This window comes from Malaya genurostris, chromosome 1 (assembly GCF_030247185.1).
Source record: "Malaya genurostris strain Urasoe2022 chromosome 1, Malgen_1.1, whole genome shotgun sequence".
In the NCBI taxonomy this organism is placed as follows: Eukaryota; Metazoa; Arthropoda; class Insecta; order Diptera; family Culicidae; genus Malaya; species Malaya genurostris.
Window position 1 is genome coordinate 81876772 of NC_080570.1, and position 17375 is coordinate 81894146.

General features: G+C 36.2%; 1 protein-coding gene and 1 long non-coding RNA gene across 6 annotated transcripts in view; both read left to right on the plus strand.

Annotated features, from left to right (window-relative positions):
• The window catches only part of LOC131440627 (sodium-dependent nutrient amino acid transporter 1-like), a 458129-nt gene extending 444517 nt beyond the window's left edge, over positions 1 to 13612 (plus strand). For all 5 annotated transcript variants that reach the window (XM_058612074.1, XM_058612075.1, XM_058612072.1 and 2 more), the window contains 2 exons: positions 7854 to 7962; positions 12909 to 13612. In XM_058612074.1, coding sequence (XP_058468057.1) covers positions 7854 to 7962; positions 12909 to 13484 — 685 coding nt within the window. In that variant the 3' untranslated portion in view covers positions 13485 to 13612. The remainder of the gene's footprint in view (positions 1 to 7853; positions 7963 to 12908) is intronic.
• On the plus strand, positions 5272 to 7524 carry LOC131440629 (uncharacterized). The gene is made up of 2 exons (XR_009231412.1): positions 5272 to 6553; positions 6612 to 7524. It is a non-coding gene; the product is annotated as an uncharacterized LOC131440629 (long non-coding RNA).
• Positions 13613 to 17375: the final 3763 nt, after the last annotated feature.

Sequence of the window (17375 nt, forward strand, 5' to 3'; positions counted from 1 at the left end):
AATATAAAAATAACTACAATGCAACAGAGAGAACGATCATAGATTCTTTCATTCGTTTGGTTCTGTTAGAGACGTGAATTTATAATTGATTCCTATAAATACGTTGTAGCTAGCTTTCTGATCATCTAGTAGAAATTAAGCAGATAGGGCATTTTTTTCAGGCTTGGTATTTGGAGTGTTAATAATGTAGCTAATCCACGTGCTTTAAAAAATTTCCAGCGTTCGAATCTCCCAGTACACTACCGGAGCAATTAAAAAGGCTGGATGACGAGAAATTTTCCAAGATTGGGTGCAAAACTGTTTCATTCCCTTTTCATTTTTGCTTAAATCGCAACATCGGAATTGCTTTGATTGCATTCAATCAGTTTTAGTTCAAATTATGCCATCAACGTTGAAAAATTGCTGGAAAAAAGTACTTCCATCTTTTTTTTAACCTGGTACAAAAATCGATGATATTGAGAACGAAAGAAAAATTTCTGAAATTAAGGATTTCGGTGAAAAGATGGGTGCTAAACATCTTTCTCGTGAGGAAATTGATGACATCATCGCTGATAAATTGATTACGGCAGAAGAAATTGTCGCTGATGTTACGCAGATACAGATGATATAGACGATATTATTATTCCACAAACAAGCGCTGAAGAAATCAATTCAAAAATTTTGCTACTCAACGAATTGGAGAACTTTTGTTCTTTGGATAACAACATACACAACTAAAGAACTTATTGATTGAATGGAAGAACGATCAGAGTGAACAAAACTAACCACAAATATAACTTACTGTACGATTAATAATTTGAATAATATCTTCATTTTCGACTATTTTTGATAGTATTTGATATTTAAATCAATTCAACCTTCCACAACAATTCCTAAAACTAACATTAGCCAATGATTTTAAATTAATTAATCCTTTCAAAAATCTGGATAATAACAAATTCCCGCAGGAACAGTTTGATTTTTTCTCCAATTGATGCGGTCTGAATAGAATTCTATTCTTTCTATCGCAAACGCTCAACAGTCGTATTCGACCATATCGTTTCCCGGAATGTTTTCAAACGGAATTCGACCGTAGAGGATTTGAGAGTCCTGTTGTAAACAAAACTTAATTTTGAGGATAACATCAAATACATAATTTTCGAAGAACTAGGGATTACATTTAGTATCAAGACCTTTAAAAACATGTATTGCCTATAGGCACTATATTGTGAACTGTTTTGCGATTCTTGAAAATGGTACTGTCTTTTTGGCTCTTTATTTTTAACTCGACATCCACCGCGTCGAAGCCATTCAGAATAAACTTCTTCGGTTTGCTTTTCGTAGTTTCCCTTGCAGTGATCCCTATAAACTTTCCAGCTGTCAGGAGTGTTATAAATTTATCGATTTTTACTTTTTATCAGTTCACCGAAATATGTCTTTGGTCGTTTACGTAGCGATTTTGTTACAATCTCGAATTGGTTATCCGCACTTGTTACAAAACCTTAATTTAGAGATTTACTGCCTGATGAAGAGTGTGACTATGAAATTTTCGCTCCATTGGTCTTTTTATTGTTCAATAAAAAAGGTTTAATTCAAACAAAAAATAAAATGAAATTATATGAGCAATATATGTCACATTTTATGTATTTAACATTATATATAATTGTATTAATAATCAAAACATTAGGTATTAAATTCGAGTTTTCACTCTATCAAGTTCCTAAGATTTCAGATGTCGATAGCTTATTCATCTTAATATTTTAGTAACTTACTAACGCCTCCTAGAAAAACAGTTTAAAATCTGTCTCTCCTTCAGATACTTATTCAAAAACTGATCGATAAGGTCATTCTCATAAACAAGTATGGTATTCAGTTACAGAAGATCACATTGTAGATACAATAAGAACTGTTTCATCAATCATTCAATAGGTATTGGAACCTTAAAACACCTTCTCGAAGAAACCATCTTAATAAGTCAACATGATTTTGAGTTGCAGGAATTTCGAACACTGAATTGCACACTAGAGTCAGCCATGCGAGAAATTTCAATTACACCATTTGATCTGTTTTGACCTCCGGAACATTCTTTCCGAAAACACCGACACCACCGAAAGTAAAATATTCGCGATATTTCATGTTCAAACTGTTTTTCTATTGTGAACATATGAATTATTTCATGCTATTTTCAAAGCGCCCCTGGCGGAGCAGTTCTCCACAAATTGTCGATCAAACTACACTAAATTGTTGGTCTAAGTATCTACAACAAGTTTGCCGAAGATTGTATAGCTCTATCTGTTGACCGAAGCGATTTAATCGTTCACAGCCCCAATCAGTCGAAATCCCATATGCTCTGGGTCCCGTTTATCGCGGATTCACTTTTCACGCCCCCGGTGTACCGCGTTATACGAGACCCCTCTGTAAATGTTTTCTAATCAAATGGTTGTTAAATCATATGAATCCATCAACAAATGTCTGAGATATTATCTATCAAAATTATGACAGAAAAAAGTTACGCGGTTAGTGAGTATTTCTTAATTTACACCCGGCCCCGTATAATGAAGAATAAGGCATTTTTAGTGCCTAAAAAGCCTTATTAATCCACCTAGTGATATGACAATGCCTTCCTCTTGCCTTTTAAATAGTCTCATTAAAACATGTGTGAGATTTCTTCCTCGACAAGTACTGTTGTGAGCTCATCAACTAACCTAATAGTAGCTTCCAAGCGAGTCTAAGTGTTTCGAAAATGATTTGATCTGCGAACTCAGTCCATAATTAAATAGTAGCTTTCCAACTAGCCTACGCATGCTAAGATCGGTTCAGTCATCTCTAAGCAATTTGAGCGATAAACGTAAACAACAACGTGTTTTGTCGGTTACGTCACTTATACCATCATATCTCCGAAACGACAAGTCACAGCCATTTAGTTCTTCACCTTTATCAATGGCCCAACAGAAGACTTCAAACGAGCCTAAGCTTGTTGAAATCGATTAAGCCATCTCTGAGAAATTTAGTGGTAAAAATCAATGGGTTTTGTCGGTTGCGTCACTTATACTATCATATCTCCGGAACCAGGGCTGACATTATGCATCTCGAATCGAGTTGCTCGAAACGATTATTTTTGAAGTCGATTCGACTGAACTGAGGCATTACGTATCGCTTTCGACCTCGTGATCGAGATCCTAACAATGTGGTACTAGATTTCGACTGACACTGCTCGAACTGTCATAACCAGAGATGCCATTTATACAGATTTATCTGTTCTATACAGATTTTTACATGCGCAAACAGATTTAATACAGAGTACAGATTTCTTACAGATTTCTTAAATTTAATACAGATTTATACAGATTTCACCAAAAGTATTAAGGAAAAAATTAAACTATCTATTAGTATTTGAGCTACCTATTAGTATTTGATTGCAATGACGAGATAAACGTTTAGGAATCAACGTACAAATCACTTTTTAAAAAATTTATATTTTTTGTGCAGATATTTAATGAAGAACACTGAAATCCATTTATATTAAATTTTGTAACTAAATTGAACTTAAAAGTTAGACAAGGCATCATGAAACACTATTGCCAGACTGATAGTTGTATTACCTGACTTGACGTTCCATACTGGGTTTTGGAAATCCATCTCAACTTATGAAGTGAACATTTTCAAATTAGACAAGTATATGGCACCATAATTCAATTGTTGTTGATAGGAAAAAACTACAAATTTTCGTCGATGAATATAATATAAGATATGAAATTTAATCTACCACTCTATAACCATAATCTATTGGAATAACACCTTTTAATATAATTGTATTGTAGAAATGTCATTTTATTAGCGAATACAGATAAATACAGATATTTTATACGAATCAATACAGATTTTCTATGAAAATATCTGGCATCTCTGGTCATAACATACATAGGTTAAAAAACCCATATACATTGCAATCATGAAAAAATTAAACTGAATTATTGTTTGAGTATTTTCGATTACATTTATTCAGTTCAAGTACTGTAAAGAAGCAAACTGTTTGTAATACTGCGGTTTTAAGTTGCCGCACGAAATTAACATGAACACATTTCTGAAATTTAAATCAAGAAGCAGATTCATTTCCACTCCATTTGAAAACGTAAAGAATTTTTTCAAGCGTGTTCTTGTACACAATTTATCGATGAACTTTTAAAATTATAATAAAAAAAATTCTGTAGTTTTCATGTATTGTTTCAAGTCTAATACAATTTACGTCATCCATATGTGTAGTTTTAATCAAAGGCTTGTAGGTTTTGCAACTTTCTTTGTAGTATTTTATCATATTTATTAGGAGATATTGCTTTAGCTAACATACCAGGAGCAACCCATTCTTTGTAGTGTTCATAATCTATTTAGGTACTAGAGTCAAATACACGCTAATAGCACGAGAATGTGATGCTTTTTGCATATTCTAAATACTTTCAAGGTGTTTGGACAAATTTTTCAATTTACTTGAGTTAGATATATGGGTAAAAACATTATTTGCTCATTGTTATCGATCGAATAAGCTTTTTCCTACAATCCGTTTGAGCGACGTTTTCTGTCCACAGGATTCAGAAATTTTATTACAAACTACAGTTACTGGGCATAGGTTAGTTTCGACTTACTTTTGTTATTTTAAGTAAACACCACGCAGTTTTTAATTAATATGCTTTTTAAACGGTTCGACTTGTACATAATATGCCAAACACACAAAATATATATAACGATGTACAAAACAATGCATTAAAATTAAGATTATCAATACTAATATGTTTATGAAAATCTAAGATGTTATCGATAACTATCTAAATAAAAAAGAAACGTATTCGAAAACTCAAAGTCGATAGTAATAAGGCTTTCGACCATTTCTTATCGAGTTCAGTCGTTTACGAGCTCGATTGTTTTGGTTCCATAATGCCAAAACTTCTCGATAATCTAATACTTCTTCGAGTGAAGTCGAACGAAGCTCGATGATCGACTTCGAATCGAGAACCATAATACGAAACGTGGTCGATTCGATAAAATTTCAGTCGAATCGAGATACATAATGCCACCCCAGATGTCATTTCATCTTCAAACTTGATCAATAGCCCAGTACTAGCTTTCAAACGTGCCAGAGCTTGCTAAAATCGGTTTAGCTATCTCTGGAAAAATTGAGCGGTAAAAATATCTTCGAAAAGTGAATACACATTCACACATGCAGACATTTTGAGGTCTTGTCGAACTAAGTCGAATCTCATTAGTATATATCTATATAGAAGAGCTTCTAATACTTGTAGCCAGTGATGCGAACGGTACCGGTAAAATACATTTCTTTCCCTACATTCTACACACTCTGAGTGCTACCGCCTGCTACAACTGCTGGTAGATACATTTACTCTAGAGAGTGTACCAGCGACGATGAGAACGGTGAAGGTAAAAATATATTTTGTTCTGCTTCATTCTACTCTTTCTTAGGTTTACAGCACTCTACAGTAGGCTGGGCGATACATTTGCTCAAAGCTACCGCCGCTTTTAAAAATGTAATATAGCTTTCTACCGCCGACGAAAAAAAAGTATTCTACCGCTGTACTTTACATTGTTCGCTCAGAATGGTAGCGCACGTGTTTACATTGAACGTTAACAAATGATTACTAGTTATTTAATATATAAACATTATGTGTTGACGATTTTTTTGTATTTTTCAAGACCAGATTATATTTTATTTAAATAGTAGATCGTTTGATATTCTTGATGATCTTCCCGAATGGTGTAATGAATTATTTGTTTTCAAGGCCCTTTTTAAATGAAGTATTCAATGCTTTGCTGCATTGAAACGTACTGATTAGATTTTAGCAGATGAAAAAGTAAACAAAGAGAAACAATTTACTTTTGTGACCTTATGAAATGGTTACGTCGACTTGTCAATTTTTTTCCCTTCATTAGCAGTGAACGTTGTTGTTCCTAAAATCGTTTTTTTTCCAAAGCAATTCATGATCGTGAAAAATGACTGATTCATCGAAAATAAAGCGTTTTTATCGGGACATAGCCAATGATTGTTATAAGTGTGAAGATGATTATATAATTTGTAACATTGATTCTACTCGAATCTGCACGTACAAAAAATTAAGAAGTAGTTATGATCCCGGAAATTTTGTTAAGCATTTACGAAATGTGCATCCGGAAAAGGCTCTGAAATACGGACTACTGAAGCAAGGATATGCACCAGAAAAGAAAAGGAAAATTCTTAAAACATCAATAGCACTCGACAGACAAGCTGTGATTGAATCTTTGGTAAAAATGGTATCACTTCATCACTTGCCCCTATGCGCCGTTGAATGGGAAGGTTTTCGAGAACTGCTAGATCCAATTTGCGAAGCACTTAAATTTAAAATCAATCGAGACAATATCTCTCGTCATATTGAATAATGCGCAACAAATATTAGGGAAAAAATTGCAGCTGAAATGCAAGGTCGATTAATATGCATCAAAGTCGACTCTGCGACCCGATATGGCCGTCATGTAGTGGGCATAAATGCGCAATTTAATAAAGATGATACTGTGATTATTAGAACCCTAGGTAAGGCTATTTTGATTTGGCCAAAGTAGTATAAGCATATAAATGATTTGTTTTGTAGCAATGATGGAAGTTAAATGTCGCCAGACTGGTAAAATCCTAAAGTCAAAAATCGATGATGTACTGATAACGTGCGGAGTCGCACAAGTCATTCCTATTGTGTATTTCGATGAAGTTTGAGCTTTCCATACAAAAAAACATCACTTGTTCGAAATGCAGAATCACATTTTTTACATTCAATCAAAACATTTCGAAATGCGGAAAATGGAAATTTTTCACTCAATCTAAAAACTTTAATTCGATCTAAATACCAAAAAAAAAAATTTTTTATCTTCATTTATATAACGGTTAAAATTATTTCACACCGGAGAACGATTAAATTATTATTTCCGAACGAAGGGCCCTTCTATTTGATTCGAAGACTGCGAGAAGCGATCTAACCACCTCAAAGATATCGATGTTAGTTTCATTCGAAATCTTTTGTGACCATTACTTTTTGGGCTTCCCGAATAGGAAAACGGTAACCAGTATAGCCAAGTTCAGTTTACTTGTCCAACCAACAAGCCCTTAAAACATTCATTGACTAGTCACACGTGCGAATACGTGAAAGTCATCTTCAAAATAATGAACGAAATAGGCAATGTGCAGCGCCTACCGTAAAGTACATTTTCTATCACACTCATGTACACTTTTCTACAACGGCAAAGTACTTTTTTCTACCGCCACGAGCTACTTTTTTTGTGGTACAGTAGCGCGAACAAGGAGGCAGTAAAATGTGGAAAAATATAATTTCTACCTACTTCGAACGGCTATGATTCCAGCCGTAGTTTTTTACGCGATACTGCTTCGCACGCGTACTGTAATAGAATTTTAGTTTGGATGCATCAACGCGGTACAGTAAGAAAAATTAAAAAAGGTAGATGTGGGTAAGCAGACTACAGTAATAAAAATGGGAGGCAGTTTGCATCCTTGCTTGTAGCTATATACAAGAGAGCTTCTATTCACCTAAATAAAATTGTTGTATACTTTATATAGATTTATAACACAAAAACCACTGAGAAACCTGTACATTATTACAGATGAAACTTTCAATGGAGACTGTTTTTAGTGAGAGATTTCTATCATGAACTAATTCACCTCTCGATTCAGAATAGCTTTCTAACCGATTCCTAGAGAAAATCGGCTCAGCTAATTTCCAAATTAATAAAGTTTATTAATTTTCAACTAAGACAAATATTTACTGAAAATAAAATTTATTATAACGCAATTTCTAGTTTAATCTTCAATATCTCTTTTGTTTCAGCACCTTAATCACTGTTGTTTGGGATGCGTTTCCTAAATTCAAATACTGGCAAGTTGCTATTGTATTATCATCTATCGGATTTCTCACCGGACTTGTATATGTGACCCCGGTAAGTAATAACAATTGTTGTGAATCTTAAGAAAACCGCCTCTGTTAAAAAACGCAAAAGCCGTTTTCTTCGCTACTGCTCGATGAACCTTCAAGAAAAAACCTGTTTTAATCCACCTAGTGGTGCAATGATATATAATATTGTGGTATTCTATTAAAAAAATTTCTCTTCGATTTTTGAAAAAAAACAAGAGATTGTTTGTGCATTAACTAGTATAACATACAGAATAAAACAGTGCTTTGATTGCGTAGGTCATCCTTAAGAAAACGAAGTGGGTTCACTATTATATGCACTTCCGGCACCGGAACCCGAGAACCGGTGTAATCAAAGTCGGTTCGTACGACCACCAACTAACATGACATACAAACTCTACTAGTACGCATTCTAAATTACGATTTTAATGTTTGTTGCATCCGAAAATATGCAGTAATTTTTGGTACAACCTTAAGACCTTTCAATTAACGGTAAGATTGGGAATGACGGTTTAGAGTCCAGTTTATAACATTTTCACGGTTTTTGTTCCGCCAGTTTAAGTGACGGTGTGCAATATTGAACACACTTTACCTTATAACTCCGGAACCGGAAGTCGGATCCGGACGAACTTCAGTAATTCCGTATGGGACCGGAACACCTTTCATTTTAATCCAAGTTTGTGAAAACCGGTCAACCCATCGCTGAGAAAAATGAGTGAAATCCATTCTGTTTAGTTGCCTACTGATAATGACTATCGATTTGTGTAGTTTTGAGACCAGTTTAGAAATATTTTTGAGTGTTTTGTTTCGCCGGTTTAAGTGACGGTGTACCATATTGAACACACTTTACCCTATAACTCCGGAACCGGAAGTCGGATCCGGATAAAACTCAGGAATTCCATATGGGACCGGGAGACCTTTCATTTGAATCTAAGTTTGTGGAAATCGGTCAAACCATCGCTGAGAAAAGTGAGTGAGATCTATTTTGGTATATATGACCACTATTTCCGGTGCTTCCGGAACCGAATACCGGGAACCAGGATAGCCGGAATCGGTTTGATTAGTTGCCTACTTATAATGACTATCGATTTGTATAGTTTTGAGACAAGTTTAGAAATTTTTTTACGTGTTTTGTTTCGCCGGTTTAAGCGACGGTGTACAATATTGAAAACACTCTACCCTATAACTTTGGAACCGGAAGTCGGATCCGGATAAAACTCAGGAATTCCATATGGGACCGGGAGACCTTTCATTTGAATTTAAGATTGTGGAAATCGGTCAAACCATCGCTGAGAAAAGTGAGTGAGATCCATTTTGGTATATATGACCACTATTTCCGGTACTTCCGGAACCAGATACCGGGAACCAGGATAGCCGGAATCGGTTTGTTTAGTTGCCTACTGATAATGACTATCGATTTGTGTAGTTTTTAGACCAGTTTAGGAAATATTTCACGTTTTTTGTTTCGCCGGTTTAAGTGACGGTGTACAATATTGAACACACTTTACCTTGTAACTCCGGAACCGGAAGTCGGATCCGGATGAAATTCAGGAATTCCGTATGGGACCACGAGACCTTTCATTTGAATCTAAGTTTGTCAAAATCGGTTCAGCCATCTCCATCAGCCATATGACACATGGCCCTCCGGGCCAATTTTCACTAGTCGGTTTTTCAAGTGATTGCATAACATTTCTGTATGAGAAAGGCAAAAATTTAAATTTCAATTATCCGGAGCGCTCAATCCAAACAATCCTTGATAAAAAGTGAGATCGTTGAAAAAACTATCACTCACAACTTTGACCCCCTCATCAGAAAATTTGAAAAGAATATCGGTGGACTTCAACTAAAACATGGAATATCCACTTAAATCGAAATTAAAACCCTTTGGATTGGATTTAGTATTCAGTAGTACTAGCTACCAGTTGAAATCTTTGCTAGGATCTACAAAATGTCCTACTGATAAATTGAAAAAATCGGGGGTATATAAAATTTCATGTTCTCATTGTGATAAATTATACATTGGACAAACAAAGAGAACATTAGATACCCGTTTCAAGGAACACATACCAGAAATAGGGAAAACATCTAAGGATTTGGAAAAGGGATTATCCCACCATTTCAAGTCAAAAGTAGCAGAGCATGCCTTTTCCGAAAACCACGAGTTCACTACTAATGACATAAAAATCTTAAGACAAATTTCCAACCCATGGAAATTAGATACAACAGAAAGTTTAGAAATTTTCAAACATAATTCCACTTCTTTACTAAGCAGAGACCAAGGAAAGATGTCTTCCTGGCTTTTTAAGTTATTACCTACACACAGGGGACAAACAAACATAGAAAACACTTAACCTTTTTCTACCCTAAACAATTTCTACCTATTGTTTAGAATCTATCTACCTCCGTTTCATATAAAAGGAACAACATTGCAGCATTTCTTTCAATTTACTTAGAAACCTGATACACTGATGACGAATACAAGTTGTATTCGAAATACGTATCTGTGATGTGACGTTTATTATACATGTTTTAAAAGTGACGTGATATACCTACAGTAGAATCCAATGGTGATAAAAATTTAACACTCAGACCCTGTTAATTAGAAACAGAATTGATTTCATTCTTAAATATAGAAATCCTAGGCGGTAACAAAAGAATTGTGTATTTAAGAAACTGTTCTATTCTAACAGATCGGCTGAAAAGTTCGTATCGTTTCTATGAGAGGGCGCCACTAGAATTAAATCCATACCATTTTCAGTTAGTACCAACCTTCAAAAGATACGTGTATAAATTTGACAGCTTTGAAAAAAAGGATTTTCGTGTGTTGATGAAACACTACTTTTTGATGAAAAAAAGTGTCGCTGATACCAAAAAAATGGCTTGATGAGTGTTATCCAGAGTCTGCACCGGGCGAAGCAACAATTCGTAAGTGGTTTGCAAAATTTCGTACTGGTCATATGAGCACCGAAGACGATGAACGCAGTGGACGTCCAAAAGAGGCTGTTACCGATGAAAACGTGAAAAAAATCCACAAAATGATTTTCAATGACCGTAAAGTAAAGTTGATCGAGATAGCTGACACCCTAAAGATATCAAAGGAACGTGTTGGACATATTATTCACGAATATTTGGATATGAGAAAGCTTTGTGCAAAATGGGTGCCGCGTGAGCTCACAATCGATCAAAAACAACAACGAAAAACCATGCTGAAATTGAACGAATTGGGCTTCGAATTGCTCCCCATCCACCGTATTCTCCAGATTTGGTCCCCAGTGACTTTTTCCTGTTCTCAGACCTCAAGAGAATACTCGCTGGTATAAATTTTTTTGAAGCAATGAAGAGGTAATCGCTGAAACTGAGGTCTATTTTGAGGCAAAGGACAAATCGTACTACAAAAATGGTATCGAAAAGTTGGAAGATCGCTATAATCGCTGTATCGCCTCTGATGGCAATTATGTTGAATGATAAAACGAATTTTGGTAAAAAAAATGTGAGTTTCTATTAAACGATACGAACTTTTCAGCCGAACTGTTACCTAGTGGTGTAATGATGCCTTTATTATATATAATAATGTGGTATTCTAACCAAAATATTTCTTTTCGATTTTTGAAAGAAACCAAGGGATTGTTTGTGCATTAACTAGTATAACATACAAAATGAAACAGTGCTATGCTTGCGAAAGTCGGCTTTTAGAAAACGAAGGGGGTTCACTGTTATATGTACCTTCAGACCGGAACCCGACAACCGGTATAATCGAAGTCGGTTCGTACGGCTACCAACTAACATGGCGTACAAACTCTACAAGATTTTATTCAAATTTTGAAGATTTTATACGCTTTGGCCATCGTACTCTAAACGACGATATCTTTCATTTGACCCTAAGATTGGGAATATCGGATTTGAGTTCAGTTTAGAATTTTTTTTACGGTTTTTGTTTCGCCGGTTTAAGGTTTTTAACACACCTTAGCCTATAACTCCGGAACTGATAGTCGGATCCAAATGGAATTCATGAATTCCTTGGAACCTTTCATTTGAATCTAAGTTTGTGGAAATCGGTCAAACCATCGCCGAGAAAAGTGAGTGAGATCCATTTTGGAATACATGACCACTATTTCCGGTGCTTCCGGAATCGGATACCGGAACCCAGGATAGCCGGAATTGGTTTGTTAAGTTGTCTACTGATAATGGTTATCGATTTGTGTAGTTTTGAGACCAGTTTAGACAAATTTTGCGTGTTTTGTTTCGCAGGTTGAAGTGGCGGTGTACAATATATAACACACTTTACCCTATAACTCCGGTACCGGAAGTCGGATCTAGAAGAAATTCAGGAGTTCCGTATGGGACCATGAGACCTCAAGCCATCTCCGAGAAAACCTAGTGAGATTATTTGACACACACACACATACATACTCACACAGACATTTCTTAGCTCGATGAACTGAGTCGGAAGGTATATGACACTTGTCAAATGAAATCTCTCAAGGTCAATTTTTGCTAGTCGGGTTTTTATGTGATTGCGTGACCTTTCTATATGAGAAAGGTAAAATTTAAATCTATTAATCTAATCTATGAACGAATTTGTAGATATATATAGTGTCATTGTGATCGGTACAGATAGAGATATCTTTAGTGTCATTGTGATCGGTACACAACCTGAAAGTATTGCTCCCGTTCGTTCCACCCAATTTAATTTGTGGTCAATAAATCGTATTTTAGTATAGCAGCACAGCTACAATTCAGAAAACGAAGTAGAAGTTGCAAAAATCACACAATAAATCAACTAATACGAACGACTATCGATATTCGGAAGTATGTAAAAGTATGTGAGTTTAATTTGCATTCACGTCAACCAGTTTTGTCTCTGACTTTACCCATCCACTGTATTTAATCAAATTAGTCAAAAATCAAATTTATATATTTTCATATGTACAATCTTGCAGAAATAGTAACAACATTCTCAATTATTCATTACAGGGTGGACAATGGATACTGAATCTTGTAGATCATTACGGAGGAACTTTCCTGATATACAGTTTGACCATTTTACAAATGGCAGTTATCTTCTGGATATATGGTTTGGAAAATTGGTGCCATGATGTCGAATTCATGGTTCAAAGGAAGGTCGGTCCCTACTGGCGGTTATGTTGGGGATTATTCTCCCCATTTTTAATGATAATAGTTTTTATATACTCGCTAGTTAAGTACGAATGGCCTACATATGGTGATAAACTCTATCCAACTAACGCGTATATCTGCGGAATTATGATATTTGTTTCAGGATTTTCTCAAACGCTTTTGTGGGCGGTGTGGGTTCTATATCGAAATTCAAATGGAATTCGAATTTTGGATAAAATTAAATTTTCTGTTAAACCGAGTCAAAACTGGGGCCCTAGATCTGAAATGCATAAAAAATCGTGGATTAAGTATAAAGAAGAAGCTAAGAAAAGGCGTACTGAAATTATGAACACTAAAAAGCATTCCACATTCGTAAACAAAATCTACATATTACTCGGATTATATGATGATTTTATACTGCTAGACAATAATTAATTTTAGCATGTTTGAAAATCTGAAAAATATGTTCTTCGATGTAAGGTTTCGAAGCCCTAATAATAGAATATGCTCATAAAATGATAGTACAACAGAGAGGAAAAAGTAGTAGAACTGAATGAATAATAATGAAGTCAATAAAATTTTTAAAGACTCGATTATAACAGAAAAAAAAATCGCATACGAATTAACCTGAATGTAAATTAAATCCGAATTCCATATCTCTTTTTCGATCCTGTATGGAAAGATAATTCATTTCATTTTATTCAAATCACTGCGCATTTTCTCCTACCCTGTCAGCTTAAAGCGAAATCAATCTTCAGTTCAGCAACGCCATCGCACGGCATCACATTCAACATATCATGTCAATTGTATGGGTGAGCAGTGCTGCTATTTTGGCGCGCACGAATTTGACATTTCGCTCCCCTACTTCTATGTACGAGATTCGATGCGGACTCGCCTAAAGGCGCCCTGTTCACAAAAAAGGATGTTGCCAATGATTTGTACGGGAGATGTGAGAGCTGGATATCTTGTTAATATGATGTCTTTGATTTTCTTTAGTATACGTTCATTATACTTATGATCGTCACAAATGTTGGTTATTGTGTGATACCAGCTGAAGTACTAAAGCCACGGTAACCCACGCTGAACCTTAATATAACAACCTTATGCGCATACATCGACGATGAGAGCTGGCATCACAGCTTGGTCGTCACAAGCGCGGTCGTTACCGCCACTTTCAGTATACAACTCTTGAAGAGGTAAGACGTGTGCTTTACATTGCTGAGAGCCCCTTTTCGTGAGATGCAAATCGGAAATGCACAATGGCGATCCTACCAGGAGCAGTCTTTTAAATCATTATAAATAAATTTGAAATACATAATTTAAATCAGATATCGGTGCACGAAAAGGGGCGACTCGGATATTAAGATAAAAGTGAAAACCATAAATTAAATGTTGATTACTTTTTCGTTGCTTCTAATTGGAGTCTAAACACAATGTTCAAGCGGAAAAATGAATCAAAAATACTTGAGGGAAGTTTACGAAAAAAAATCATTCCGTATTGATAAACTTGAGTCGAGTCTGGTTAAAGTTACGCGCAGAGCGAGTCAGAAGGATGCTAAGCGTCTGAAGCCAAGTGATGTACAGGTAAACGACCGTTTGCTGAGTAACAACCAATACGATGATCTGCCAGTTGATGTCGGAGAGGAACTGCAGAAGAAGGAAAAAATGCCGCCTTTCTATCTGAAGGGCTTCCCACCAACTCTACGCTCGGATTTCAACACGCTGATCAGCAAAGGACTACAGGCAACAACCCGTTTATGTATAGAAGGCTACAAAATAACTGTTCCGGCTTTGAACCACTACAAAACAGTGGAATTGTACCTGAAGCAGACAAAAGGGGAATACTTCACACACGATATTGCCGCCAACAAACCAATGAAGGTTGTACTTCGAGGAATACCCGACATGATGGAAGCCGAACTAAAGCAGGCACTGTTGGAGGTTGGCCTATGATGGTGTTTAAAATGAAACGACATAACACCGACAAAAAGTATCGAGATCAACTGTACCTGGTTCATCTGAAGAAGGGCTCCATCACCATGAGTCAACTGAAAACGATAAAATCTTTATTTCATATAATCATCGAATGCAAATTATAAACCGGTACATCGGGATGTCACACAGCGCATGAACTGTTTGAACTACGGCCATGGAGCGAGGAATTGCCACATGAAAAGTCGGTGCGGGAAATGTGTCGAATCACACAATACCAACGATTGCCTATTAGATGACATCGCTGTAAAATGTGTGAACTGTGATGGCGACCATCCATCTACTAGCAAACCATGTCCTAAACGTGCTGAGTTCACAAAAATTCGACAACAGGCGTCCCGTAAACAATCAACGCACAAGAATGTTCCACAGATGAATGAAATTAATTTCCCACGGCTCCCACCGAAGAGGAATATTCCAAATTTGCCGCCATTTCCTCACAGCAATCTAAAAGATTCAGCCGCTGAATCACAAAAAGATTCTTCCTCCAAAATCCCTCCTGAGTGGGGCAATAATCAACCACAAGCAAAGGATGACTCTGGTGACTTATTCTCTGCTGAACAACTGATCGTCATTTTTGAAACAATGACAACAAAACTACGAAACTGCAGAACGCGGTTAGATCAAATCAACGCCTTAGGCAAATTTATCATCGAATATGCAATATAATGAGTTGGTTGTAGTAAATTGGAATGCTTGCTCACTCAGGAGAAAAACTGCTGAGTTATCCGACTTGCTATCCGAAGAATGCCGATATTGCTATTTTAACTGAAACTCATCTTAAACCTGAAATTTCTATTTTTATTTCCAATTACAGGATTCACAGGCTCGACAGGACAAATACCAGAGGAGGAAGAGTTGTCATTGCCATTAAACGATCTATTGTACGACGTACCCGAGCGGCGAGAGGGGTATTTCTTTCCACTAACGAATTTAATCTTTTTTTCTGTTAAAATCAACAAACCGCACTTTTTTTTAATCCAAATGTACGACATACCCGAGCGGCGAGAGGGGTATTTCTTTCAATGAACAAAGTGTCGAGACGTTTTTCTTCCAACCCGTAAACCGCCCTTTATATTTACTTCTTTTAATAGATTTTACAATACAACGCACTAACTTCCCTATCTAAAGCACTTATTTTCCCTGCCTGACCTATCAAACACCATAAATATCCCACCGGTTGACCGACGTTCCAGCAAGGTTCTTGTAAGAGATGTCCTGCGGCACTTTGACGATGTTGAGCTTTGACGATGCTCACTGAGCAAAAACCACGGGGTAGTACCTTGTATTGTTGTGGCACCCCCCGCGCAGATAATTTTCGACGGTGTCGACTGCGTTTACTTCCTTTCATGTCTTATTGCGTGTAAAACATGGGATAGCACTTTGGACTGTTGTGGTACACCCGAGCATCGTCTTTAACTGTGTTGACTGCGTTTTACTTCAATTCGTTGCTATAGTCCCCAATACCGAAACAGCACCTTCTTCCGATTTACTGGCTCTTGTGTTCATATTTCCGACATCTTGATGGGTCCACGGTCCCCTTTGTCTTCGACTCACCACCGCATTCGACCACACCCTCTCGTTCTCTTAGGTAGCTTTGCTATGCTATCGATATCCTCCCTTCTTGGACGACCGCGATGAATACGTTGGATGCACACGTTGGCCAGGGCTCCGATTTCTTTTACAAATAATCTCCTAATAAACTTGCATAGCTGTAACTTGTATCTAATACTCAATTGTTATCCTTTCTATAATGTATTGTTTCCACCGCGTGTATATACAAATCACTTTTCGTAAACAATTGTAGGATCGTGTTTTTTTTATTATTTCATTTTATTTTTGTACACTCTTTCTATTAATCTAATCTATCTTTGGCAATCAACATACTATTAGCTTTCCTTTAACCTGTAAAAGTAGAACGTTTCGTTAGAGTTGTGGCGTGGGAAGACTGTTGCAGGTGTCCGTTTTCTGTAAATCTTTTGTTTCTACTCAAATTATTGTACTTTTTTGGTTCTGCAACTCGCTTCCATGCGATATTTCAGCTCATCTTACCATGAATGCTGCTTACATATTGCTTATCTCTATCTATCGACTTGTTTTTCCTTCATTTGCCTCTGGTAATTGCTATCTTCCTTCTTTCTGTTTGGTTTTTGCTTTTCATCCAGGTCGAATGGTCAGTTCCATGCCGCAACTATTCCCCCTTACTTACTTACTTACTTGTGAATAAATCCGACATATATGTTAGTATACATTGTAAAGTGGTTTATTGATTTCATTTATGTTCACATATGAATTGTATTTCCCTTTATCCTTTCAACACGTTTTTTTTAATCT